At 47.2% G+C, this 26898-nt stretch overlaps 1 protein-coding gene across 17 annotated transcripts in view; it reads left to right on the plus strand.

The window, feature by feature from the left end:
- Positions 1-26898, plus strand: part of PHLDB1 (pleckstrin homology like domain family B member 1) — a 437675-nt gene that overhangs the window by 109699 nt on the left and 301078 nt on the right. For all 17 annotated transcript variants that reach the window (XM_086956734.1, XM_086956721.1, XM_086956728.1 and 14 more), the window contains exon 2: positions 26552-26663. In XM_086956734.1, the coding sequence (XP_086812860.1) occupies positions 26601-26663 (63 nt within the window). In that variant the 5' untranslated portion in view covers positions 26552-26600. The remainder of the gene's footprint in view (positions 1-26551; positions 26664-26898) is intronic.

The raw sequence follows: 26898 nt of genomic DNA on the forward strand, positions 1-26898 counted from the left end.
TGATACACGGCAGTGCTTAATTTGAGCAAGTGGTGTCCAGTGCTCAGCTCCGGCACTTAATTCCCAACACCTAGACTAATGACAGTCTACCACATGGTGGTGCTGTTTGTCTAATTGTTAGATGACACCATCAACAGTATTTAATAATTCTATACATTAAAAATGAATGATACCTGCCACTACGCAGTTCGTATAGCTTTGGGTGGACTGGACGAATTGTCACACTTGTAGGGGTGCGATGACTAGCAGTTGTGCTGGTTCTGCCACTGGCAACGCTGGCAGGGGCAAAGAGGATTGCAAGCTGCTGTGTCTCCAGAGAAGGGCCCCGGCACTTACTACTTTACAAATTAAGTACTGACGGATGACAGAGCAAATCATTTATATAAATGAGGATCTGTGCACCCCGCCCACAGCCAGGAGTAACGTGAGTGTCATCATGACTGAGAGCAATGCACACTCTTTTTGTAGGACCACAAAATGAGAAGGGCCCTGTGGCAAGGATAACGAGCATTATTGTGGCAAGCACGGGCTGCATCAGCTGAGAAACCAGCTCGGGGTAGGGTATGGAAAGGGATTGTCCAACTGAATGGGTGCGTTAAATGTCACGGCGCTCCCTGGGCTCACCCCGCTGCCGGCGTTTAGCAGGAAAGGGCAAACGCAGATCAGAGGGTGAGGAAAGGGCGGGCCTATACAGACGAGTGCCAGGGGCGCCACAGACTGGCCTACAAATACAATGAGCTCAGTCTCGAGAGGGCAGAGGGCACCCCTGATAAGGCGTCTAGCAGTATCATGGTGCTGGAGGGCACACCGGCGTGGGGCATTGTCCACAGACCGAAGCCCACCCACCTCATGTGAGAGTTTCCTCTGTTTCCGACGACGCACCCATCTATCAGAATTGGTGTCTGCGGGCTTCAGAGTGGGTTGGGGGCAGGGATGTCTACATTTCCTGAGCAGCTCCGTGACGCCTGCACAGCGACCCCTTCCCATCCTTTTTTTTTTATTTTTATTTATGCATTTTTATATAGCGCGGACTTTACCCGAAGGCGTCAGAGCGCTTCACATTAGGAACAGAAATGAAACATAATGAGAAACATTACAAAAGAACAGATTACAAAAGCATACGTTACGTTACATAAGGTAATAGTGACAATTGTGAGCAAACAAAATACATGAGGTAGTAAAAATTGTGAGCAATCAAAAATACATGAGGTAGTCAAAAGTGCACAAGAGGAAAAGTGACAAGTGTGCAGTTATAAGAGAAAACAAAGTATAATTTGAGGTATAATACTGCAATAAGTGCTAGATACTCAGGCACAGGAACAAGCGTTACGTAGGCAAAGGTGGCACTTGTGCAAGTATCAAAGGTAAAAACATGTGAGAGGTAGCAGCAGTGTGTTACAAGGGCAAAGTGGTGTGTGCATGTTACAAAAGGGCACCGAACACAAGTACATGGAAAATACTGCAAAAAGGCAGACACTCCAACCACAGGAATACACTGGGAAGGCACTACCTTGGTCATGGAAAGTAGAAATTATCAGTAGTGGGAAGTCTTCCTCCAAATAGCAAGAGGACGTGAATTACTTTTGGAGGTGTCTCTGGAGGAGGAGGAGAACTTTGAGGTCCCTTTTGAAGGCCTGGGAGGAGGCAGTGGTCCGGAGCTGAGGCGGAAAGGAGTTCCAGATTTTCACTGCGTTGCCTGAAAAGAATTGGGCCATTGTTCTTTCCTTCTTGAAAGTGGGAGGTTCAAGCAGTAGATTCTCCGCATTGCGTGAAGGTCTAGAGCCTCCAGAGAGTTTCAGTTTATTCGCCAGGTAGCGGGGAGAGGAGGAGTGCAAGGCTTTGTGGGTGATACAAGCGGTCTTGTAGATAGCTCTAGCCTCGAAGTGAAGCCAGCGGAGGGTGGATAACATCGGTGTGATGTGATCGCTTCTTTTGGCCCCATAAATGAAACGAGCTGCTGAATGGAAGACAGACTTAAGTGGGGACAGGTGAGATTTGGGGAGGCCAGTAAGAAGAGAATTGCAGTAGTCTAGTCTGGAGAGGACCAGCGATTGCACCAGGGTTATAAAGTCCTGCTCCGGGAAGAAGCGACGGATTCCCCAAAGAAGGCGCAGTTGGTAACGAGCAGATTTTGCAACAGAATTGATTTGGGGAGTTAGATTGAGTTTTTTGTCTAGAATGACACCAAGGGATTTTGCGCTGTCGATAATGATGGGTTTATTGTTTAGTAGATTCATCTGATCCATCCATGATTGAACCGGGGGAGGAGAGAGTGAGGAGGAGAAGAGGATGAATTCAGTTTTGGAGGGATTCAGAATCAATTGATGAGTTGACATCCAGATTTGAATGGAGTCAAGAGTAGATCTTAGGATGGAGAGATCATGAGTGGAGGCAACCTTGAGGTAGAGTTGAGTGTCGTCTGCATAGAGATGATAGTGAATCCCGGATTTGCTTAGGAGGTTTCCCAGTGGTTCTAAGTAGAGATTGAACAATGTGGGTGCAAGTATAGAGCCTTGGGGAACACCTTGACCCACCGCCACAGGAGAAGAAAGACTGTTCTCTATTTTGATCATTTGAGATCTGTCAGAGAGGAAGGATGCAAACCATTTAAGCATAGTGCCCTCCATGCCCATTCTCTGTTGAAGAATTTGAGGAGGGTGTTGTGATTAACAGTGTCGAAGGCTGCGGAAAGGTCAAGGAGAATTAGCAGACAGGACCCCCCTGAGTCGAGTATCCTCAGTGCATTATCCACCACTTGCAGTAGGGCTGTTTCAGTGCTGCAGTTTTGGATGAAGCCGGACTGACAATTGTCAAGAAGAGCATTGTCCTTGATATGACAAGAGAGTTGTTTTGCTACACATCTTTCTGTGATCTTCACAAGAAAGGGAAGGTTAGTGATGGGGCGGAAGTTGTTGAGGTCATTCGCATCAGCAGTGGGCTTTTTAAGCAGAGGGGTGACCTGCCCAGTTTTGAAGGAGACAGGAAGGGAGCCTTGCCAGAGAGAGATGTTGACCAGAGTGGTCCAATAGGAGAGGGAATGGGTATAGAAGTCAAAGGCAATGGCACTGGGGATAGGGTCACAAGAATGGTTGGAGGGCTTTGTTTCGCGTATGCACTTGAGAAGGGCATCTTCAGAGATGGGGTCAAAGCTCTGCCAAATGGCTAAGGATTTGCGCTCCTCTGGAGGTGTAGGATGAGCGACCTGATCCACAAGTGATTTCACTTTTCCATCGAAGAAAATAGCGAAATCCGCTGCTCTCTTTGTAGAATCCTCCACCTTGGAGGTTGGGGGAGAGCAGCTCGGAGTCTTGATGAGATCGAATAGTTTTTTGGGTCTATTTTTGGCGGAACCAAGGAGGGTTTTGAAGTGCGTCGCTTTCTCAAGGAAGATGTGCTTGTGGTACTTGGATCTTGCTGTGCGAAGCATGGCTAAATTGTCAGTGGAGGGCAATTGCCTCCATTGCTTCTCCAGGAATCTTAGCTGCTTCCTTTCCTCATAAAGGGATTTGTTGAACCAAGGCGCTGAGGGAGTGGGCCTTATCCTTTTGCTTTTGAGTGGAGCGACGTTATTAATTTCAGCTGAAAGAACTGTGAGGCATTGGGAGGTGAGATCGTCAACAGCTATGTTCGGGTCTAGCCTTGGAAGTGATAGCAAAGCTGATTCACAGAGGGGACCGACATCAATGTTTTTGGCATCACGGAACCAGGAGATGGCCCTCTTGGGTTGGCCAAGAGTTATAGAGTGTGAAAGTTGAAGAGAGAATGGGATGAGGTGGTGGTCAGACCAATCTACATGAATTGGGGTAGTAGTAGAAAGCATGCCTGCTTTAGAAATAACAAGGTCCAGGATTGCGCCTTTGGAGTGGGTTGATTCAGTGCAGTGTTGGATAAGATCATTTGCAGAGAGGAAGGTGGCCAGTGAGTTCGCAGAGGAGTTTTGCGGTACGCCCCAGTGGAGATTGAAGTCACCCACAATGGTCTGATTGTCACTTTGAGAGTATTGGTCGCTGATGAAGTCTTTGAGATCTTCAATAAACGAAGAGCCACTACGAGGCGGGCGGTAAATGATATGGAATCTGAGCGGTGAACGGTGTTGCAATTGAAGCTCAAGAGAAAGGCATTCAAAGGTGTGGGAGGAGCTGAAAGGTGACGCCTTAAGTTGGAGGGCGTTTCTGAAGATGACTGCAACACCTCCCCCCATGTTTTCAGTTCTGTCATTCCTAAGTATGGAATAACCTGTGGGTAATAGGAGATCAAACATAGAGTGAGAGGTATCTTTGAACCAGGTCTCTGTGAGGAAGAGCATGTCAAGTTTGTGAAGGGTGATGGTGTCGGAGATTTCAAGTTTGTGTTTTACTGCCGATCTGCAGTTGTGAAGCAGACAGCGCAGCTCTGTCAAGACTGTTTTGGTGACGGGGGCACTTGGGCTCTGAAGGGTGATCGGGATATTGTACATTTGCGGGGGAGCTCGGGAGGGTTTAGGTGGACGCTTTGTTCTGACAGAGGTGATGGTCGGAATAGTGTAGATAGTGGGTTTGCTAGGGTATGCCTGTTGAAGAAGGGTGGTGTTCAAGGGCTTGTGTGAGTTAACGACGTTTGCAGACGAAAGGTTGAGCTTGGCTGTATTGGGGTGAGGGGGCGAGGTGCATCTCAAGGGAAGTTGGGAGGGAGTAGAGGTGCATGGAGGGATGGAGATCTTAGAGCATAAAAGTGAAATGGCAGCTGTAAGCTGGGAGATGGAGGTGATCAGAGAGCCTAGTGTATTTTCCAGTGAGAAAGAGGCAGAGCACGGAAGGTTGGGTGGCTCGATTGAAATAAGGGGGGGTGGAATCGGTGGTGGAAGGCAGGGAGAGGTGGGGGGACAGGGGGTGAGTTGGGGGTGGGGTTCACAGGTGGGGAGAGGTGGAGGTTGGGAGCGGGAGTAAGTGAATTGGGGGTTAAGGGAGGGTTGTCATTGTTGGTGTTGCAAGAGGGAGAGGAATAAGGACAAATTTAGAGGGAGAAAGGTGCGGAACACGGCGGTAGGGAAGTAGGAGGGGGGAGGCCTGTGTGGCGTCATGGGAATGTAGGAGGTTTGGGAGGAAAAGAGGTGCAGTGGTTGCGGAGGTCCTGTCAGTTAGGAGAGGTAGCAGTGAGGGAACGGTCATCTGGCAGAGTGAGGGGGGTTGAGAGAAAGGGAAGTTGAGGAGGGGAAGTGGTTCTGCTGGGCCCGAGGGAGGGAGATGGAAGGGGTTACTAGGAGGGGAAAGGGGGTAGTGCAGCAGTACTGGAGGAGTAGGAGGGAGGAGAGAGATGCAGTGGGAATGTGGCAAAAACGGGGTGAATGACGAGGGGATGAAGGGGTGGAGAGGAGGGATGGAAGGAGGGATAAGGGGAGCATAGGGAAAGTTAATTGGGGGAGAGGGTTGGAGGAGAGGTGGACTAAAAAGGGGGGTGATGGGAAGAAGTATGGGGGAGGAGAAGAGATTGGAGTATCGTGATAGTGCAGATGGGACGAGGAGCGTGTTAGCTAGTGGTAAGGCTGAAGTAATGTGGGAGGGGACATACTGTGAGGGGGAGGAATAGGAGATGAGGTAAGTTGGGGGGGAGGGAAGAGGGCCGACCTGCGCTTCTCGAGAGTGCAGCCAATTGGAGTGAGGTGGGGTCGGTGGAGGAGAAAGGGAGTAATGGGTGGAGCTGGAAGGAGAGTCAAGGGGAAACCCGGTTGCAGAGGAGGGGAGTAAGGAGGGGAAGAGGTGGTCAAAGAGCGAGAGGCAGGAGTCTTTGCCTTGGATCATGACAGTACCGTTGTTATAGAGTGAGATAGTGAGGTAGCCATTGAAGCACTCAGAGGGGGAAAATTTTAGTTGTTTCCCATAAGGGATAGAGGAATAGGAGGTGACATTAAGGGAATTGTAAAAACTGTTGGACCAAGAGGGGGTGTCGCGAGTGAAGAATATGAAATCGTTTTTGAGCCTCCCAAGACGACCATTGTAAAATTGATCAACAAAAAGGGAGTCCGGGAAACGTTCAATAGTGTTATGCTTCAATCGTTTTATTGTAGCTTTAGTCTGGTCGGGCGGATAAATAATTTTGTAGCAATTGGCTCCAGACTTAAATCGAGAGGTGGCCATGTTGGGAAGATGAGGCGAAGGAGGGTGGGGAGAGATGAGAGGGGTGTTACTGGGAGAGCGGAAGTGAGGAGAAATAAGATGGCAAAAAGGGGGCGCATATTCCAAACGTTTATGGTGGAATAACCGAGTTAATGTGCCATCAGGCTGTAAAAAGGTCTAAACGATGCAGCTGGCACTACTTGCTGCGCAGCTGTAAAAGGCCTAAACGGTGCAGCTGGCACTATTTGCTGCGCAGCTTTAAAAGCGTTCAAAATAAATACCACACAATTAAAGAGTTAAGCGGATGGCGATTTTGATGGAGGAATGCATTTCTCGCAGTCGTCTGCAGGGCTGTCCGATTGCTGCAGGAAGCACTGGCCGTGAAGATGAAACATCTGTAAGACAGGCTGTAAGCTCACTTTATACAGCTCTGTGATAAGGAATAAGTAATCTGGAAGACAGGCTGTGGACTCACTTAATACAGCTCGGTAATTAGGCGTGCAGGTGCGCGCTGTGCGCGGCGTCGAGGTCTCAAATTCTGCCATTTTCAGGTCAGGTGGCATGGTCTGGTCGTGAAACAGCAGTACTGAGCCAATATGGGGACCGTTTGAGGCTGTGTCAGTAAGATTGAGCTAAAGCAGGCAGTTTCAGCAGTGCTGTGCTCGGAGTAGGGCGGCGCCATTTTGGAGCACATGTGCAAGTGCTGCCAGACTTGTAGTGCTTATCCGGGTGTCAACAGGGGCTCTCCGCTCACCCATCCGCCATTTAAGGTGCCAATAGGCGGGCCTGCAGGTATGCCGGTGTAACATAAGGGCAAGCTGCACCGGACGCGCATTGAAAACGCGCTGAGTAAAAGTTTCACGGGCTCACCGCCCTCATCTTAGGGTCTGGCCGGTCTTTTTAAAGTCGGCGTTAGAGACAGACAAGGTGCGCTCAGGTGCGGCGCTTACCTCCTGAACAGATCGAGATGTAGGCAGCTTCTCTTCGGTCGGCCACAGGGGGATTTAGAGCTGGTTGATGTCCCGCAGGGACAGGCAAGTCGGGCACGCAGGCAAGTCGGGACTGGGCATCCACCAGGGGCCCACGGACCTTGACGTGATCTGCTGCAGTGAAAGATCCAGAGCACCATCCAGGAGAGCTCTCCAACTAGCCCCAGATCAGGAGGAGCCAGCCATCAGCTGCGCTGTGCGTCCCGGGTCTCTCCCTGCAAGGTGTGACGGTCATGAGGCAGGGGCGGTGTCCCGAAAGGATGTGGTATTCGGTTGACGGCACGGGGGACATCCGTTCTAGGTACCCTCAAGATTCGTCTTTCACCTCTGGCACCAATGAAGCTTGAATGCATTTGAATCCATACTATGCGCTATCCAAAGCGAACTCAGTTCTGTAACGCAGTGGTTCCCTTCTCGCCAGGGTCGTAGCTTAATTAAGGGAGTGTTTGGGGTTTCACACCCCTCCCCCCTCCCCTCCCCTAATATATGTATTCTCTAATAAATAGCTTGGTACAGGTGCGTTCAGTCCGATATGTGGAGGAATCGATCGGATTTCACCTGGATTTTTTAGATACAGAAGTACACAGACTCTCGTCTCTGTTTTGCAGATCTTAAATTGTGTTGTTTATTTGGCAAAATAATGAGTTTTAAGTACCCCTAACAATCAACGACACTCCTCACCCTTTCCATTGACACTTAATTAAGCCCCTCATGCTGTACTTCTCATGTCATTTATTTTAATATGAATTTTACAGGCCTTATCCAACTCATCCTAGTCTGGGAAGAACTTCTTGGAATATTGGCTGCACAAGAGAGACAATTATGCGTACGTGCATTCTGAAAGACGCCGCTAGAGGGTGCTATCTACTTAAGAGTGCAGACATGGCTCTCTCCCTGCGCCCTCTAGAGCCTCGGGAACCTCACAGCCCCGCCACAGACACCAAGAGGCGCTCACATACGAGCACGCACGTGCACAAACTTACTCTTACAAACCCAGCTTGGGGAGCACACTTACACACTCAGCCACATGCAGGCAAAAACGTAACACTCATCGACGTTGTCTTGTGCACATACGCACGCGCCGATGGACGCTGCGTAGTGCCTGGTAGTTGAAACAAGGCAGTGGAAGAATTAGCTAAGCCCGGGGCAGACATGGGGACGGAGGGAAGGTAAAGTTGAGGCCCTGGAAATATTCGTCATTCAGAGCTATGCATGAGATGAGCAGGTGAATGAGCCTGAGGCCCTCACAGCACAACAATCCCGAGGAAGAGTGATGATGAGTTGGAAACGAGTATCCTTATGACCAGGGAGGAGTGGTCAGTCTGCGCCTGCCAGGAGCCCAGGAAGCATGGGCTGAGCTGTGCATAGCATGTCTGAGGCGGTAGGCAGTGTCTGAGCCCAGTGACGTAACTGGGAGCTGATGGTGCCAGAGTAAAGCTGGAGACTGTACAGGTTCTCTCTGTCCCCAAGGAATGGATGAACAGACAGAGCCTGGGACAGAGTGACAGGCCTACGGGGCAGGAGTAGAGCAAAGAACACGCAGGCTCTATAGAGGGTTACACAGTGCATGAGGTGGTGGGTGAAAGGGGTCTGACACGTCACGGCGGGGTGCGAGTATCCGAGGAGGCCTGGGGCAGGCCAAGGTTTAGAAGTGCCGAGGAAGCAGGAGTTAAGCCTGGACCATGCACGGTACGCCCAGTGGCTCGGGCAGGATTTGGGACGGGACTCTCTGCTCCTCTCCCTCCTCCGATGGGATGACTGACCTCCCGCCCTGGTCTGCTCCAGGCTGCAGCCCAGGGCGCGGCGGCCGATCGTCGGGCCTGTAAACCACATTTAGGAGCACCGAGGCCTGGGCGGGCTCGGCAGGAAATCCGCCACGTGTGGGGCTTGCGGGGGCTAAAAATAGGCAGAGGACCCGCAAGACAAGCGCATCCGGCCTGGGCGAGACAAGGGCGGAAAATGCGGCGGTTTCCTGACAGTACATCCCGCAGCAGGCAGGGCTGAGGCGACCCAGGGACGTGTGAAGCAGGAGCTAGAGTGGAGGCGGTCACCCACACGACAACCCAGTGCCCCCAGAGGGAGAGCAGGTGAAGTGTCACACACGGATAGCGCTTTGAACTGCCCACAGTGCTGTAGCAAAGTAAGTCTCACGTCTGTGAGGGCACCTGAAGGGCTGTGTGAGATGTGCCAGTCACGCCTAGTGGTGCAGATCGGTTCTCCACGTGCCAGGCCGGTAGGTAGTTAACGAGCTGTGGGACAGTCCTGCCAAGCACACACGTGACCTGAGAGGCTAGTAAAGCTGAGGTGGTTTCTGTTACATGAGAGGCATGGATGTACCAATACATGTTGCAAGATGAAAGGATGTTTTGATCTGCGTGTAGCTGAAGGAATGGGGCGGCTCCGGCCTCCAGGCGCAGATGCTGTCTCTCGTGCTGTGTAAAGTGCTGTGCTGACTGGCTGTTGTTTTTTAGACTCTGTATCTGGACACCAGGGGCAGTCTGCTTCCGGAATTTGTTGTGCTGCGCTGTGTTATGTTATGTTATTATGATTTGGATGTATTTTGTGGTATTATACCTTGTTATTATAATGTTTTGCGCCTTCATGAGCTGGAGTGTCGGCAAAGGAGTAGCCAGAAAATAAAATAGCCCTTTATTTGAACGAAAGCGCTCATGCCACCAAGCAAGTGTACCAAATGCTCCCTAGAAGAGTTTCCTTGTCTCTTCCATCCATGCATCTATCCATTTATTCATTCTTTCACCCTTTAATCAACTCCTTTCTTTTCCTTTCCCATGCCATCCATTTATCCATCTACCCAATGTGCCATTCATCCACCCATCCATCCACTCTGCCATCCATCCATCTTCTCTGCCATTCATTTTACTCTGCTATCCATCTATCCATTCTGTGATCCATCATCCAGACACTCTGCCATCCATCCATGCATCCATCCACCCATCCATCAACTCTGACATCCATCCACCCATTAATCACTTTGCCATCCATCAATTCACTCTGTAAGCCATCCGTCATCTACCCATTCATCCACTCTTCCATCGTTTTACCCATCAACCGATCCACTCTGCCATTCAAACCAGTTGTCCATCAAACCAGCTGTCCATCCATCCACTCTGCCATCTATCCATCCACGCTGCTGTTCATTGACTCAACCACTCTGCCAATCATTCAGTCCACCATCCATCCAGTCTACCATCTATCCACTCTGCCATTCATCCATCAATTCACCCACTCTACTGTCTATTCATTCATCCTCTCTGCCATCCTTCTATCCATTCTGAAATCCATCCATTCCCTCTGCCATCCACTCTTCCATCCATCCATTCACCAACTCTTCCATCCATCCAACCATCCATCCACTCTGCCATATACCCATCAGTCCATCCATTTTGCTATCCAACCATCCATTCATCCACTGCCATGCATCAATCCACTCTTCCATCCATTCATCCATACTGACATTCATCCATTCACTCTACTGTTCTTTCATCCACACACTGCCATACAATCGTCCATCCACCCGTCCACCCATCCTTCATCCATCCACTCTGTCATCCATTCATTAACTCACTCATCCATCCATCTACTCTACTATCTAACCATCCATTGATTCACTTTGATATGCATCCATTCCCTCTTCCAGCCAACCATCCATCAACCATGCCATCCATCCATCATCCATCAACTCTGTCAACTCATCTTTTCACCCACTCATCCATCCATACACTTACTCTGTCATCCTTTCGCCTGTCCATTTGCTCTGATCCACCCATGCATCCACCCCTTTACTCTGTCATCCTTTCACTTGCCCACCCATCTATCCATTCACTGACTCAACCACCCACCCATCCCTTTACTTTGCCATCCTTTCACCTGCCTATCCACCTCGCATTCACTCATCCTTTCACTCACTCATTCATCTACATACTCATTCATCCACACTCCCTTCTTTTCACCCTTCCTTTCAATAGTCCTTCTTTCTTTCCCTGTTATTTTTTATTTTACCCAGCTGCCTTTTCCCCTTGCTCCTGCTTGATCTTCTATTGGTATTGTGTTCCCGCGTTAATGATGAGTGTTTGTCTGCCGAGCTGCAGACAGAAGAGGCCCATTCAGAACCCCCTCACCCACTCTGTGGCTGCTGAAGTGGGGGGGTTCACGACCACCCTATGTCGGTACCTTCTTATTCTGTGCTGTGATGTTTTATGTTACTTATGTTTGTGTTTTGTGTGGTTGTGTTTATATTTCATGTTGTGTTTCGGTTATGTTGGTTTGCGTTGTCTTATTGTTGTGTTATGCACATATATAATGTGATGTGTCCCCGATGCACAGCTTCCGCCTTTCATTGTTGTGCTGTGCATCAGTGTGTTCTGTTAGTTGTCTTATTCAGCAGGAGGGAAGGGCCACGAGTTCTCTGCTTTTCTGTGATAGTATGTGTTGTGTTGTGTAACACGAGCATCTGCGTTGGGCTTAATGCAGCTGGGCCAGTGCCAAGTTTTGACAGACTTTGCGCCTCACACATCCCAGCTACCATAACACACCCGGCTGCGTCCTGCCCTCTCGCCTTGTTTTCTCAGCACCCCGGTTGTGTTCTCGCTGTCTTTTCCGCGCGCGCCCCCGGAAGGGAGGGAGGGAGGCGGGAACGCCACGTAATTCCACGTTTCAGATTTTCCGCGCTTTGTGAGAGCGGGGGCAGGCAGACAGACAGACAGGGAGGCGAGGATTCGGTACATTCTTCCGAGTGTTTGATGTTGTTTGTAGGAATGTGTGTCTGAGCTCCGCACATCTGCGAGTCTCCTCACAAGAATCCGAGGGCAGACCTCGCACCATCCGGGTGCCGCCTCCTTATCTGTCTTTATCCTTCGGGAGAAGCCATTCCAGATGCGGCCCCAGAACTAGACACCATCCCCTGAAGGAGACACTGCGCGGAAGGCACCCCAACAACGAGACGCAGTACCCCAAAAACCTCCTCAGGAACTGGACACCGTACTCCAAGTGTGACCTCCAGAAGTGGGCACAATACAAGGTGGCGTCACAACTGGACACACTGACCCAGAAGTCTCCCCAACAACGAGGTGTAGTACCTCAGATACATCTGGAACTCGACACGGTACTTCCTGTGTGACCTCCAGAAGTGGCACTATACAAGGTGACGTCACAGCTGGACCCACTGTCCTAGAAGTCACCCCAACAACGAGGTGTAGTACCTCAGATACATCTGGAACTCGACACGGTACTCCCTGTGTGACCTCCAGAAGTGGCACTATACAAGGTGACGTCACAACTGGACACACTGACCCAAAAGTCACCCCAACAATGAGTGTAGTGCCTCAGAAACCTCTGGACCTCGACACACTACTCCACGTGTGACCTCCAGAAGTGGACACAATACAAAGTGACGTCACAGCTGGACCCACTGTCCCTGAAGTCACCCCAACAAGGAGGTGTGGGACCTCAGAAACCTCTGAATGTCGACACAGTACTCTCTGTGTGACCTCCAGAAGTGGACACAATACCCCAGAAATACTGAACATAGCGCCCACAATGTGACCTCCGCAGCTGGAGACAATGTTCTAAGCGAGGATACCGAACTGAGCAACACTCTCCAGACAGCCTCCTCGATTGGACACAATGCTCGCGATGTGGCCCCCACAATGGACCCCTCCCCCCCCCATGGCCCATAGCTGGCCCCCTCAGCTGGAGTCAACACTTCGAATGTGGCCTGCAGATGTGGGCTTGGTGCATCAGAACGGTCCTGTAGAACTGCATATAATGCTTCAGATGTGGCCACTAGAACTGGGCATAACAATCCAGATGAGGCCCGCAGTACTGGATACAGTGCTCCAGATGTGGTCCGCACAACTGGACATGACAAGAGGCCCCCAGAAGCAGATCCAATGTGGTCTCTAGTGTTTCAAAGAAGCCCCACCAGGGCCTACTTCTCCGCCTGCTACAGCTGTAAGGGAGTGTCTTCACATGTTGGCCTCACTGCACCCTCACTTCTTTCTTTTGACCTTCTCGCTACCACTCCTATTCTTACTTTTGCTCCAGCACAGCTTTGGCCTCAATGTCACAATTTGAATCAATGAATGAACGAGTTGTCTTGTATAGCACACAATACAAACATACTCCCCTCTGTGCACTCCTAATATTTTGAAAATGAAGCGAAATTGTATGGATTGATCAATATATTGATTTGTATAGTAATTGGCAAAGGTCACACGATGGGCACACTGAAGAAACTGGGATTTGAAACCAAGCCTCCTGGTTCTTCCCCTTTCAGATGCCCTCTCCCCCCCGCACTCACCCTCCTTCCATGTCTATCTCTTTCGCCCTCTCCACATCTTGTGCACAGAATGAAACGCTTTACCCACATCTGAAGGTTTTACTTTTATGTTTTCATAAATCTCCCACTTCCAAGAAATATGTAAGAGGGGGTTGGCTGGCGGCATGTGGCTGAGATTACCTACCTTTTGATCTGACCCCTCTATACGCCACTTTCCATCCCCCCCTCCCCTCCCCCACACCCCCCTCTATCGGACTAACTTGCCTGGACTCTTCTGAGAACCCAACAGGGGGTCTGTGCAGAAGGAGTGTGGACGGGGAGAAGAGCGGGCATCAGTGAGGGACAGAAGAGGAAAAGAGTGAATGAGTCAATGTGAGGAGGAGGAGACCCTGCAAGAAAGTGCACAGAGGGCATCAGGTCAAAAGTTCGGAACCAGAAGATAACAAATACAAAAGTCCTAACTTAAGAGCTGACGAAACAGAAGTTTGAAATCAATTATTTTAAACAAATATGAGGACAGCCTGAAAAAGATGTAGCTGAAATAGAAAGTAAAAATACCAACTGATGGACAGAATGCAGAACAATGTCATACATTCACCCCATTACATAGGTCTGGGACTAAATCCATCGTTTTTTGCTCACCATGCCATTCCAGCTTGGACCCAGCCATATGCAAATCAGTCTTGACCCTGCACCCATTGGGAACAGTCCAGCCGAACTGTCAGGGCAGGTCCTCCCTGGACTGGAAACAAGCATTCTGGCCCACATGCATCATTGTGACATTTTGCACTTCCTAATTTGCGAAAAATAAGGAATCGCAAATTAAGAAGTGCAAAATGCTATGCATCATTATTTTCGGTATTCATTTGTGATTCGGTAAAAATCGCAATTTTTACCGAATCCCAAATGAATACCGAATTCTTAAGTTAATTTTTGCAATTCCCATTGATTCCTATGGGCCAAAAGGCCCATAGGAGTCAATGGGAATTGCGAGTGGCACTTAGAACATTTCATGGGTGCAGGGGGGGGGTCCAAAGGACCCCCCCATGCACCCCTGAAATGTATTTTTCGCATCATGTTTCACACACACATGTCCTAAGGACATGTGTGTGTGAAACATGAATGTTGAAAAAAAACCATTTTAAGCATTTTAAACACTTTTTCCAAATTTACCGAGTGGTTCAACCACTCGGTAAATTTGGAACCCTAATTGCGATTTTCCACCTGTCAAAGTAATGATGCATTGCTTTTAAGAAGTCGCACATCTGCGACTTCTTAAAAGCACCCGCAATTTTAGAACTCGCAACAATGTTACGAATTCTAAAATTGCTTCATGCATCCCAAAAAGCACTTTTGCATTCGCAAACGGCCGATTTTAAGTAATCGCACCGTTTGCGACTACAAAAATGCTTGATGCATGTGGGCCTCTAGGACCAGTTTCAGGCTTTCAGCCCTCATCAGCTAGGATTGCTTGACTCCAGTGGCATGGAGAGCACAGGACTCACGTCTGAGCATACTCGTCCCACTCGGGGTGACAAAATGCAAAAAGAACAATAGCTGGACAGAATGCTGCACAGCTTCAAACATTCAGCCCAGTAAAGAGATCTGGGCCTCAATCCATCGTTTTTTTGCTCACCATGCCATTCCAGTTTGGACCCAGCCATATGCAAATCAGTCTTGAACCTGCACCCATTGGGAACAGTCCAGCAGAACTGTCAGGCCATGGCCTCCCTGGACTGGAAACAAGCATCCTAGGACCAGTTTTGGGCTTTCTGCCCTCATCAGCCAGGCTAGCTTCACTCCAGTGGCATGGAGAGCACGGGACCCACGTCTGGGCATACCCGTCCCGCACGGGGTGACAAATGCAACAAGTATTTGCAATGCAATAGGTCTCGCATTAGGAAAGTTTGAGGTATTGGTATTGCAAATGACAAATCTTTTATTTATGTGTTGGTATTGAAAGTAGGGAAATTACTAGCTTTGTCATTTACAATGCCAATATTTTTTACTTTTGCAAACGTGACACCTATAGCATTCTAATGCAATATGTGTTGTATATACGTGACTTTGAAGTATTAACATTACAAATAACAATGGCTTTTATTTGTTTTATTAATTAATACTTAAATAAAAGTTATTGTAATGTATAATGGCAATAGCTTAAACTTTTGTAAATAACTTATGGGAAGATTATGTTCAGTGTATTTTACTGTGATGAAAATCCAAGAACAGAAGTGAAATATTAACATTATTTTGTAACATTTCTAATAAAGCTTAAAACATTGAGAGAACATATTAGAACCAGTTGTTGTTGATTGGTTGCAAAGAGTGATGCTGTGGTGTTCAGTGATGCTGTGGCCTTCAGTGGTGCTGAGTGATGCTGTGGCCTTTAGTGGTGCTGAGTGATGCTGTGGCCTTTAGTGGTGCTGAGTGATGCTGTGGCCTTCAGTGGTGCTGAGTGATGCTGTGGCATTAAGTGGTGCTGTTGCGTTGAGTGGTGCTGTTGCGTTGAGTGGTGCTGTTGCGTTGAGTGGTGCTGTGGCGTTGAGTGGTGCTGTGGTGTTGAGTGATGCGGTGGCGTTGAGTGATGCAGTGGTGTTGAGTGGTGCTGTGGTGTTGAGTGGAGCTGTGGCGTTGAGTGGTGGTGTGGCGTTGAGTGGTGGTGTGGCGTTGAGTGGTGCTGTGGTGTTGAGTGGTGCTGTGGCGTTGAGTGGTGCTGTTGTGTTGTGGGATGCTGTGGCATTGAGTGGTGCTGTGGCGTTCTGGCATTGATGGGTGAAGTGGCATTGAGGGGTGGATTTGGAGGGTGGAGTTGGAGGGTGGAGTTGGAGGGTGGAGTTGGAGGGTGGAGTTGGAGGGTGGAGTTGGAATGTGGAGTTGGAATGTGGAGTTGGAATGTGGAGTTGGAGGGTGGAGTTGGAGGGTGGAGTTGGAGGGTGGAGTTGGAGGGTGGAGTTGGAGGGAGGAGTTGGAGGGTGGAGTTGGAGGGTGGAGTTGGAGGGTGGAGTTGGAGGGTGGAATGTGGAGTTGGAATGTGGAGTTGGAGGGTGGAGTTGGAGGGTGGAGTTGGAGGATGGAGTTGGAGGGTGGAGTTGGAGGGTGGAGTTTGATTTTGAGGGTGGACTTGGGTTCTGTAGTTGTCTTGCATGTGGATTTGGAGGGTGGATTTGGAGGCTGGAGTTGTAGTTGGAGGTTGGATTTGTAGGGTGGATTTGGATGTTGTAGTTGGAGGGTGTATTTGGATGTTGTATTTGGAGGGTGGAGTTGGAGGGTTGAAGTGTAGGGTGGAGTTGTAGGGTGAAGTTGTAGGGTGGAGTTTGAGTATTGTGAGGGTGAGGGTGTGAGGGTGAGTGAGGGCGTGTAAGGATGAGGGTGTGACGATGTGTGAGGGTGTGGGGATGTGTGGGTGAGGGGGTGTGAGGGTGTGTGAGGGTGACTGAGGGTGTGAGGGTGATTGAGGGTGTGAGTGTTGTAAGAGCGGTATGGGTGTGAGGGTGAGTGAGGGTGTGTGAGGATGTGGGTGTGAGGGTGTGATGGTGAGTGATGGTGTGTGAGGGTGAGGGGGTGAGGTGAGGGTGAGTGAGGATGTGAGGGTGTGTGAGGGTGATAACCGGTATTTCCTAACCTCCAATAAAATGACATGATTAACTCTGTTTACAATCTGGAAATGTTACAGGCCTGGAAGTGGCCGGTCAAAAGCAGGCAGAGAATTGGATAACCTGTTTTTTCATATAGCCCTTCAAGTCGCCCTTAGGCTCTAGGCGCTGCAAATAGTAAGATTTTACAGATACAAACAGTGCAATATTACTGCACACATCGACCGTAGAAGGACTGGAGGCTTTGAGCCTATCAGGATTCGAACGTGTGCTGTGCTGATTACAGCATATGACAGCGGCGAGCTTGTAAATCACCGAGACCCCGCCTCTCATTATGTTATTTTTTTAATTAACACTGAGTGCGTGGTTTTTACTTGAGGAAGGCGCATCTTACGCAGGGTTAAGTGAATGAACAAAACTAGATGATGGCTATACTCTTGGATAATACTATTGAGTGGGAAGAGACATTGCTTCTGCTTAAAGGAAAGCAAAGGGATATTGCAATCTAAACCCGAAATCCATATTGGAATTTAATAGTTTAAATTCTTAGAACATGTTGCAGACTCGAATAGAGTTCATTGTTTACACCTCACTCAACCTCAGATGGATATCGATGTATTTTAATGTTTGAACTATCTTGATAAGAGGTCAGGCCGTGACCTTGAGCCTAGGGCCCTGCAGCTCATGGAACTGAATCTTGTCAGACCCGGCGCAGCCTTTCATCCTTGCGAGCTCGCGAAGAGGGTACCTACTGTTCTATGCGATTTCAAGAGCGCGTTATCTGTGCGCGCCCTGAGACAAGGCAGTTGCTGCTGGGCACTACAAACTTGTTTATAAAATCGATCTCTTGTTTCCAAAGACGATGTGTTTGTGTTGGGGTTGGTGTGTGGCGGTATGGGGGTCGCGAGGATTTACCATGGGGCTGGCTATTCACTTTTTTTTTTAAATAGCTTTAATAAAGTAAAGTTTGTTTATTTTTGTGCAGGCAACTGAGGGGTTTATTTTCTTCCAATTATGTGTTTTGAGTTTCTACTGGAGAGAACACTCAAGACACCGTTTTTCAGAGGCGGCTGGTATATGAGGCAATCTGGCACTGCCAAAAGGGATAGTCTGACAGATCAGTGTGTGGGCTTTTTTGGGCTGCTTGCGGGTCTGGTTTGTGGCTTGGATGGATGGTTTTTACAGGTGGTGTCTCTTATATTCAGGCAATATACACAATATAGTGGCTTGCAGCGCTGCCCTGCCACAAAGGCCATACAGAGACGGACCCTACTTTGTGACAGGATTCCAATCATGGGCCACTTATTACCTATCTGATTGGCGAATGGGGGCCCTTTGTACATTGGTGCTGGAGTTTTATGTTATAGTACGATCATGCTTTTTTTATTGAACATCTGCACACAATTCTAGCGTTTTATGACATGCACAGCGGTTATAAACAATGCTAGCCATGTAAGAGGAGCAGACCGGCCAACAACTCTGTGTCACACGAGGGGGCTACTTAATGAAGCGGCCCGAGCACAAATCATCTAGTCGGCTTCTAAGCGCTACAAGTATTTTTAAATAGTTGATTGTCTGGGAGAAGCAAGGGTAGCGCTCTCAAATGATATACAGATGTTACAAGTGGCGTTTCCGAGGGTGATCCGCGAAACAGCGATAGAAACACAGTGTTTGATTTCAAGCGCAAAGCAGAGAGCGGCCGTGAAAGAAGTGAAAACAATGGAGGAAGGGTGACGAGACGCATGGGGAGCAGCAGCCTTTGATGTGCCGGCCGGCCATGCAGTGAATAATTAGGGGAGGAGAAATGCCGGCCTGAGGCAGAGCGCAAAGCAACAGATGGCTTTGATGTGGAGGCAGGCGGCAAGCTCGTGCACGAGGCGTGCACTTCTCAAAGTCCGCTGGAGAGCCCCTTGGCAGAAAGTATGGTTTGGCTGCATTAGGGCTCTTTTCCTATTCCGGCGGAATAGGAAAGGGGCGAGCCCTAAAAAGAACAATTGATGGACAGAGTGGAGAACAATGTCGTACATTCACCCCAGTACAAAGATCTGGGCCTAAATCCATCGTTTTTTTGCTCACCATGCCATTGAAAGTAAAGGCAAGAGATACAGAAAGACTAATTGTAGGGTGACTAATAGGTTAGAGTTCGAGTTATGAAAGTGGTCTCCTCAACCTGCTACCTAGGGTACTATGGGTCCACCCAGAGGGAGGAGCGGGGTGGACACAGATATATGCAGGTAAAAAGACCTAACAGTGGAACCTTCTCAGGGTCAGCACCTAACATAAAGTAGCCCCAGATGATGATTGATACCCCTACTAAGTTCACAGGGGTTTGTGTGCACATTGAATAGCACCCACTGTAGCAATGCTAGTTTCCTAGGGAACTGAATTAAAACATAGCAGCACAGGTGCACCACACCACAGCATTTAGCATATAATTAATCAGTATAGGTTACAATTCAAATAAGTCACAGAAATGGAGATTCCTCGATTTCAATTCTTTATTTAAATAGAAACAATGGAGCACCATACAGCCGATGCGTTTCGTCCCAAAAGGACTTCTTCAGGGCTGTTAGATACAAACATATAAACAAACATATATAAGACACATTAAAAAGCACAGATGTGACAATATATACATATATACAAAGAATCATTAAAACGGCCCAACAGGACTCAACACCATGTTTTTTTCTAACAGTTACAGATTGATGTTTCCTTTGTTTAGTTAGGTCTATTAGATATAACAGCATATACAGACGGACAGCAAAAACAATACCTATTATCAAAATAATCTATTGACATCCTTTATCTCAATATTGGGTTACAAGAGCCCAATTTCCTTAACACATCATCCAAAGTTTCAGAAAGACTCTGAATATTTGAAGGGAGGTCAAAGGGGAGAGAGGGGGAAAGAATAGAGTATGAGGATACCAGAAGGGAAACGTTTAAAACAAGTTTAAAGAAAATTAAGAAATTGAAGAAAACAAAGTGGGAAAGGACTAAAAAATTGAAAAATATACTTAGTATGAGTGATTGTTTTGGTAAAGGAAATGTGTGAGGGGAGCTGTAGGCTCCTAGATCCCCCATCTGTTTAATATGATTCTTTACCGAAGAGAGAGATAGGCCAAAACCATATATGAGCAAAAAACCATCATGAATCACCAAGCTTGTTATGATATATTCTGACTCTGTAATGAAGCTGGGGGTCGCGTAACTAGTTAGCATAGAGGAGTCTTGTTTGCGACCCCGAGCTTCATTACAGAGTCAGATTATATAATAACAAGCTTGGTGATTCATGGTGGTTTTTTGCTCAGATATGGTTTTGGCCTATCTCTCTCTTCGGTAGAGAGAATCATATTAAACAGATAAGGGGATCTAGGCGCCTACAGCTCCCCTCACACATTTCCTTTACCAAACAATCACTCATACTAAGTATATTTTTCGATTTTAGTCCTTGCCCACTTTGTTTTCTTCAATTTCTTAATTTTCTTTAAACTTGTTTTAAACTTTTCCCTTCTGGTATCCTCATACTCTATTCTTTCCCCCTCTCTCCCCTTTGACCTCCCTTCAAATATTCAGAGTCTTTCTGAAACTTTGGATCACGTGTTAAAGAAATTGGGCTCTTGTAACCCAATATTGAGATAAAGGATGTCAATAGATTATTTTGATCTTAGGTATTCTTTTTGCTGTCTGTCTGTATATGCTGTTATATCTAATAGACCTAACTGGACAAAGGAAACATCAATCTGTAACTGTTAGAAAAAAACATGGTGTTGAGTCCTGTTGGGCCATTGTAATGATTCTTTGTATATATGTATGTATTGTCACATCTGCGCTTTTACTTGTGTCTTATATATGTTTGTTTATATGTTTGTATCTAACAGCCCTGAAGAAGTCCCTTTGGGACGAAACGCGTCCGCTGTATGGTGCTCCATTGTTTTTATTGAAATAAAGAATTGAAATTGAGGAATCTCTATTTCTGTGACTTATTGGAATTGTAACCTATACTGATTAATTATATGTTAAATGCTGTGGTGCACCTGTGCTGCTATGTTTGGACACAGATATATGTTGAGCCAGTCTATGTTTCTTATGGATTGCGTGATACATTGCCTCCGCCACTTGCTGCCTAGGTTGTAATTGTTAAGTTTGATCTGATTTGTGTATTATTGTTAATTGTTTACCTTAACTGGGATGTACGGCGCTTGTAGGATTTTCAAATGTACTCCATGATGTCATTTGGATTGTCCAGGAGGGTTATTAACCCAACGAACTGTATCTTGATTTGACATCAATTGTGCACGATGCATTTACATGTGATCAAAATGTGCTGATGGCTGTATTTTCTGAAATAAAAACAAGCTAAAAAAAAACTTTTACCCGAAATTCGGAATGATATTTTTCTTTTTCTTTCTTTCCACTCTGATTCCTATCTTTCCCCCTCTCTGCCCTCCCTTTGTCTTTCCTTCTTGTCTCCCTCTCTCAAATGGTTCCCTGTTTTAATGTCTCGCCTGGCGTTGCAGGGTAAAGCCCTGCTCGCTCGGCGAGAGATTTTGTGGATGAGGGGTTTTCAGAAAGGGACTCGAAGTCCCACCCCTCATTTCCATTGGTTTGCGTCACCGTTTATGCTAAACGCTGGCCTGCCATTGGAAATTATGTTTTTTGATTACACTCTTTCACCTCTGATCCGGACTGGGTCGCCTGCTTTGCTGCTGTCGCAAAGCACTTACTTATCTTTATGGGGCCATGTGTTTCTAAATAGAAACACATGGCCCCATAAAGAGAAGAGATCGATGCTTGTTTTCTTAACCACGGTGGTTTGGAGTAATCAGCCGGAAGGTGATGATCCATCGTTACTTGGGAAGATGAGAGGCCGTGCATTGTAACTAACTTGTAACACTGAACAAAACTGTTAAATATTAGAGAAACCACAAAGCAGGTTGTCGTTTTACAGCGCGTGCATTCCCACAGTGATGCATGACGCTGACGTTGCTTTAGATAAATATACACAACCACTAATGCCTTGGGATAAATAACCAAACCTAAGTAGGTTGAAGAGATACTTCAATTAACTCTCCCTCACAATACTAATCTTTAGACCAAATCTGACGATTTGAAAGGAATCAATAGCCAAAGGACATCTCAAAACAGATTTCAAATGCTTTTGATAGCAAAGTACTTATTTACTATCACTTTTCTTTTTTTTAATGTTTTAGTAAAGACTTACAAAAGAATAATACTCTGACTTATATATATATATCTATATATATGTACAAACATTTACAACACATAGACATATATATACAAAGTATGAACAAAAAATATGTAATTCACTTGATGTTTCTCATAGCTCTACTGTTTAATCAGGATGCCCTTTAAACAAAGTTCCCCTACCGAGCATTCCTTATACAAAAGATCACCCTATCAATAGAGGATTTAAGGCTATAAACTTATGCCCTTATTGTTCCAACAATGCTCCTGGACTTATTTCATATATTTTTTTAGATTTTATGGGTATCTTTAATTATACTGTCTAATTGAAGACACCCATTCCACCCAACCACTCTACTGATAGGGTGATCTTTCGTATAAGGAATGCTCGGTAGGGAACTTTGTTTAAAGAGCACCCTGATTAAACAGTAGGGCTATGATAAACATCAAGTGGATTATATATTTTTTGTTCATATTTTGTATATATATGTCTATGTGTTGTAATTGTTTGTACATATATATGTAAGTCAGAGTATTATTCTTTTGTGAGTCTTTACTAAAACATAACAAAAGAAAGAAAAGTGATAATAAATAAGTACTTTGCTATCAAAAGCATTTGAAATCTGTTTTGAGATGTCCTTTGGCTATTGATTCCTTTCAAATTGTCAGATTTGGTCTAAAGATTAATATCATGAGGGAGAGTTAATTGAAGTATCTCTTCAACCTACTTGGTTAGGTTTGGTTATTTATCCCAAGGCATTAGTGGTTGTGTATATTTGTGTATTGACCCAGATGTCAAAGGGTTATTTAGGGTACCCCCTGTTTAAATATGTAGACGTTACTTTAGATGGCTTGTATGTTGTAGTTTAGGTGTCCCCTCATGTTTAGCAACACCCCCCTTATGACCTACAAAGACTAACACAAAACCCTAATGTATTTCTGCACAAAAACCAACATGCACCCCTGCATGCAGAACGCCAGCATTTGTCACCATGTACACAGCTGAACGGAGGCACAGGCGTGTACAGTCCAACCCGGAGTGTCTCATATGAAGAGAATTTACGTATACGTACAGTACCAGATAAAGCTCAAGGGGTATTCGAGAGATGATTTTAAGATAGACAGAAGGCTGTATGGATGTATAGATGGAGGTTTCATGTACACTTTATGCACAGAAAATAGAATTCAAAGTAGATAACAGAGCAGAATGCTGGCACCCATACAGTCATTGGCCTCTCCTTGGTACGTCCTTTCACTAGTCAAAGGCCATAAAGTGGATGGCATTTTTTTTAGAACTGGGGAAAAAACAGTCACCCTGAACAGCAGTTGCTAGCCTTGGGCTATCGTGTAGTTTGTGTTTCTATCACCTGGTCCTGTTTGATTCTTACTCGATACTCTCTCTCATTCTTTGAGGGCTTCCTGTATGATTACTGGCAAAATCTGAACTTCCGTTTAAGATTACTTTGTTAGGTGTGGCGAATCGGAGTGTCCAAAGGATTACTGAGTGATGTGCACTTTAGAAAAAGAAAATAACTCCGTTGTTTTTTAAAACGTTGCCCCTTGTCATCCTGTTTCAGTAAGGACTCACTACCAAGCAATATGTAATCTGGTCCTTGAGCGAGAAGGATGGAATCCAAAGATTGGGACAAGGAAGACTTGGAGTAATGCAGATTTTCCTTCCGGCATTGGGGCGCTGGTACATTTAATACTCAACTGAGCCCATTTGCTGAGGAACTCGCATTCAAAGCGGAGAATGAGTAGAATATCAATGCCCATTCCATCCTTGGCCTCTTATAGTAGAAATCCCTTGCACAGCGTGATAGAGGGCTTTGATGCAAGCTGAAATTTCAGAGACCCCAATAGATTTCCCTTGGCTCCAGGCTGCAAAGAAAACAGACAGGTGCCTCATAACTCCTCCATCAAATCTTAGATAAAGTACACATCATTTGCATTGGACAGTCCTGTCAGAGAATGGAATGGTTGTTGGTGAGTTCCCCTCGGCCTACCCTCCTGGTTAACACACAACTGAAAACATATGGATTGGAATACTAATGGCTTTTATTATACACCACCATATAAAACATATATACCAAAATAGAAAAATTAGAAGTAAATTAACCACAGCAAGCGTAAGCAAGCATTTGCAATGCAATGCAGTAGGTCTCACATTTACGCGAGTTTAAGCTATTGGCATTGTAAATGACAATGCTTTTTATTTATGTTTCAAAAACAAAAACATAAATAAAAGGCATTGTCATTCACAATGGTTTTAGCTCAAACTCGCGTAAATGCGAGACCTGTTGCATTGCAAATGCTTGTTCTTTCCTGCGCCCTCTCTTTCTTGCTATTTCTTGCCTTTCTTTCTTGTTGCTGTAAACATCCCTCTAGTTTGGAATCCCCTCCCGCCCCACCTCTCCCCTGCCACTCGAGGGCTGTCCCTCAGCCCCCAGGGCTCTAAAGCAGGAATGTGAGGGCGCAGGCCGGGGCCTGCCTGCTGGGCCTGGCTGAGCTCACATCATCCTGCAGTCACCTCCCCTGGGACAGAAGGGCCCCCTGAAGCTAGAGGCAGGGCAGGAGTGCCGGTCTGTAGTGAGGGCACTCTGCATGTGTGTTGGCGCCAAGCATGGCACAAAGAGCAGGTGCCAGGTGGGTAGAGGTGAAATATAAATTAACGAAAGCAGAGGCAGCAGCAGGAACCGTTAGCAGAAACTGCAGGTATCCCACGAGAGCTGTTCCGGCCCAGGAACTCGCCCACATCTCTGCTGAAGACCCCAGTCAGGCTGGTGTGGGTGTACTTGGATGAATGGTGAACAGGTGTGTGGGCACAGTGTGCCACTCAGAGTGGATTTAGAGTGTGTCTGGTGGAGGGATTAGCCTTGTCACTGAGTGGGTGTTACTGATGGGTGGGAGGGGGCGAGTGATCTGCCTGGGTGTCACAGTTTGTGTCCATGGGTGGTTGGTTATTAGTAGTTGATTGGATAAATGATATGAGAAAGCAGTACGCGGGGATTGAAGTATGTCGCCGGATTGTTAGTGGTGGTTATTGGTGGGATGATTGATAGGTGGCGGTCAGTGGATGCTGGCTGGTTGTTGGTGGCAGATGGGTGGCTGGTGGCATGAGCAGTTATTGGCTATGTGGGCTGGGTGTCGAGGTGTGTTACTCTGGGTTGTTTTTAGTGGTAGTTTGATAGTTAGTTATTTGTGGGGTAGGTAGTGGGTGAGAGATAGTTGGAAGTCTCAGTGTGTCACTCTGTGTGGTTGTTAGTGGTGGGTGGGTAGTTGTTGGTTGAGTGAGATGGGTGGGGGTGGATAAGCAATGTGTGGGGAAGTTAAGTGCGTGGGTGGCTGGTGGAAGGAATGATGGATGGCAGTGGGTGAATTTATTTATTTATTTAATTTAGAGGTTTTATGTAGCGCTGGCTGGACCCGGGGGTATCAGAGCGCTTTACATTTTAGAGACAAGAAGGTCAATAAAGCAGGGGACATACATAGCATCAATGCATATAAACAACATATAAGTCTCCGCCTGACAGATTTCAAAATGATAAATATGGGAAAAAGGCACAACAAAAAGTGGAAGATGTGATAATCAAAAAATATCAAAATTGTTAGAGTGAATGGGTGACTAGTGCCACGATTGGTGGGTGGGAGGGCTGATGGGGTGGTTGTTGGTGGGTTGAATGATGAGTAGGAGTGGGTGAGCGGGGGTAATGTATGGCATACTGTTACTCTTTGCGGTTTTTAGCGGTCGGCGAGTGAGTGGTTGTTTGTAGGATGAGGGATGGGTCGTGGTTGTTAGGGTTTCCCTGCCTGTGGCCCTCACCAGTCGCTCACTTGTAGCTAGAATGTCCCCACATGGCGTGCATAATGCGGTGGCCTTGCCTTCCCCTGACTCCGTGGGGGGACCCCCGAGGTGCGGAGATATTTGCGGATGGGTTTATTGGTCCTCTGGGGGAGGGGGCGGCAGTAAAGCGGAGGTACCACATTCCTGTCTGTGCACTTCGCATTCCTGTCAGGGGGTGCGCGCGAGAAGCTCTCCGTGGTCCCATAGGGGGGTGGGGAGTAGAGTGGGGTTACTTGAAGGAAGGGTCACTCCATGTGTTTTTCTTAGGGGGGGGGGGGGGGAGTCTTTTTGTTGATTTTTAGAGGTTCTCTGTATGGTTTCCTTGAAGGAGGGTGCTCACCAGGGGTTTATTCCAGAGGGGTGTTTGCTCATGGTTTCTTGGGGGGAAAGGGTGCTCTGTATGGCATCTTGTGAGGGTGTGTTTTATTTGAGGGAGGGGGTCTCCATGGTTTCTTGTACGGAAGCACGTCGCCTTCCCGGATCAGTACACTAACCTCCATCTCTGACCTTTCTGTCCTCAGCCGGTGTCCCTGGAGACCAGAGGGTCACAGCCCCGTAAATACCGTCGCCATGGAAACCATGAACAGGGACGTCCTCAGCTCACCACGGAAAACTCAAACGCTCTTTCACCAGGTGAGTCCTCCGCGCCACACCAACAGGAGCTCTCAGTGGGAGTAAAAACCCGCTTCACACTCCCTCATTCCTCCAATTCGATCACCACAAACTTTTGCACACTTCCGGTCACTCTCACGTGCACACACGCGTCCTCGTCCACTCTTGCACACTTGCTCGTCATTCACTGTTGCACACTCGCCCATCTCGCGCGCACACTCTTGCTCACCATTGCATTCCCACTCACTCGCCCTTT

This window comes from Lissotriton vulgaris, chromosome 2_1, assembly GCF_964263255.1.
Source record: "Lissotriton vulgaris chromosome 2_1, aLisVul1.2, whole genome shotgun sequence".
Lineage (NCBI taxonomy): Eukaryota > Metazoa > Chordata > Amphibia > Caudata > Salamandridae > Lissotriton > Lissotriton vulgaris.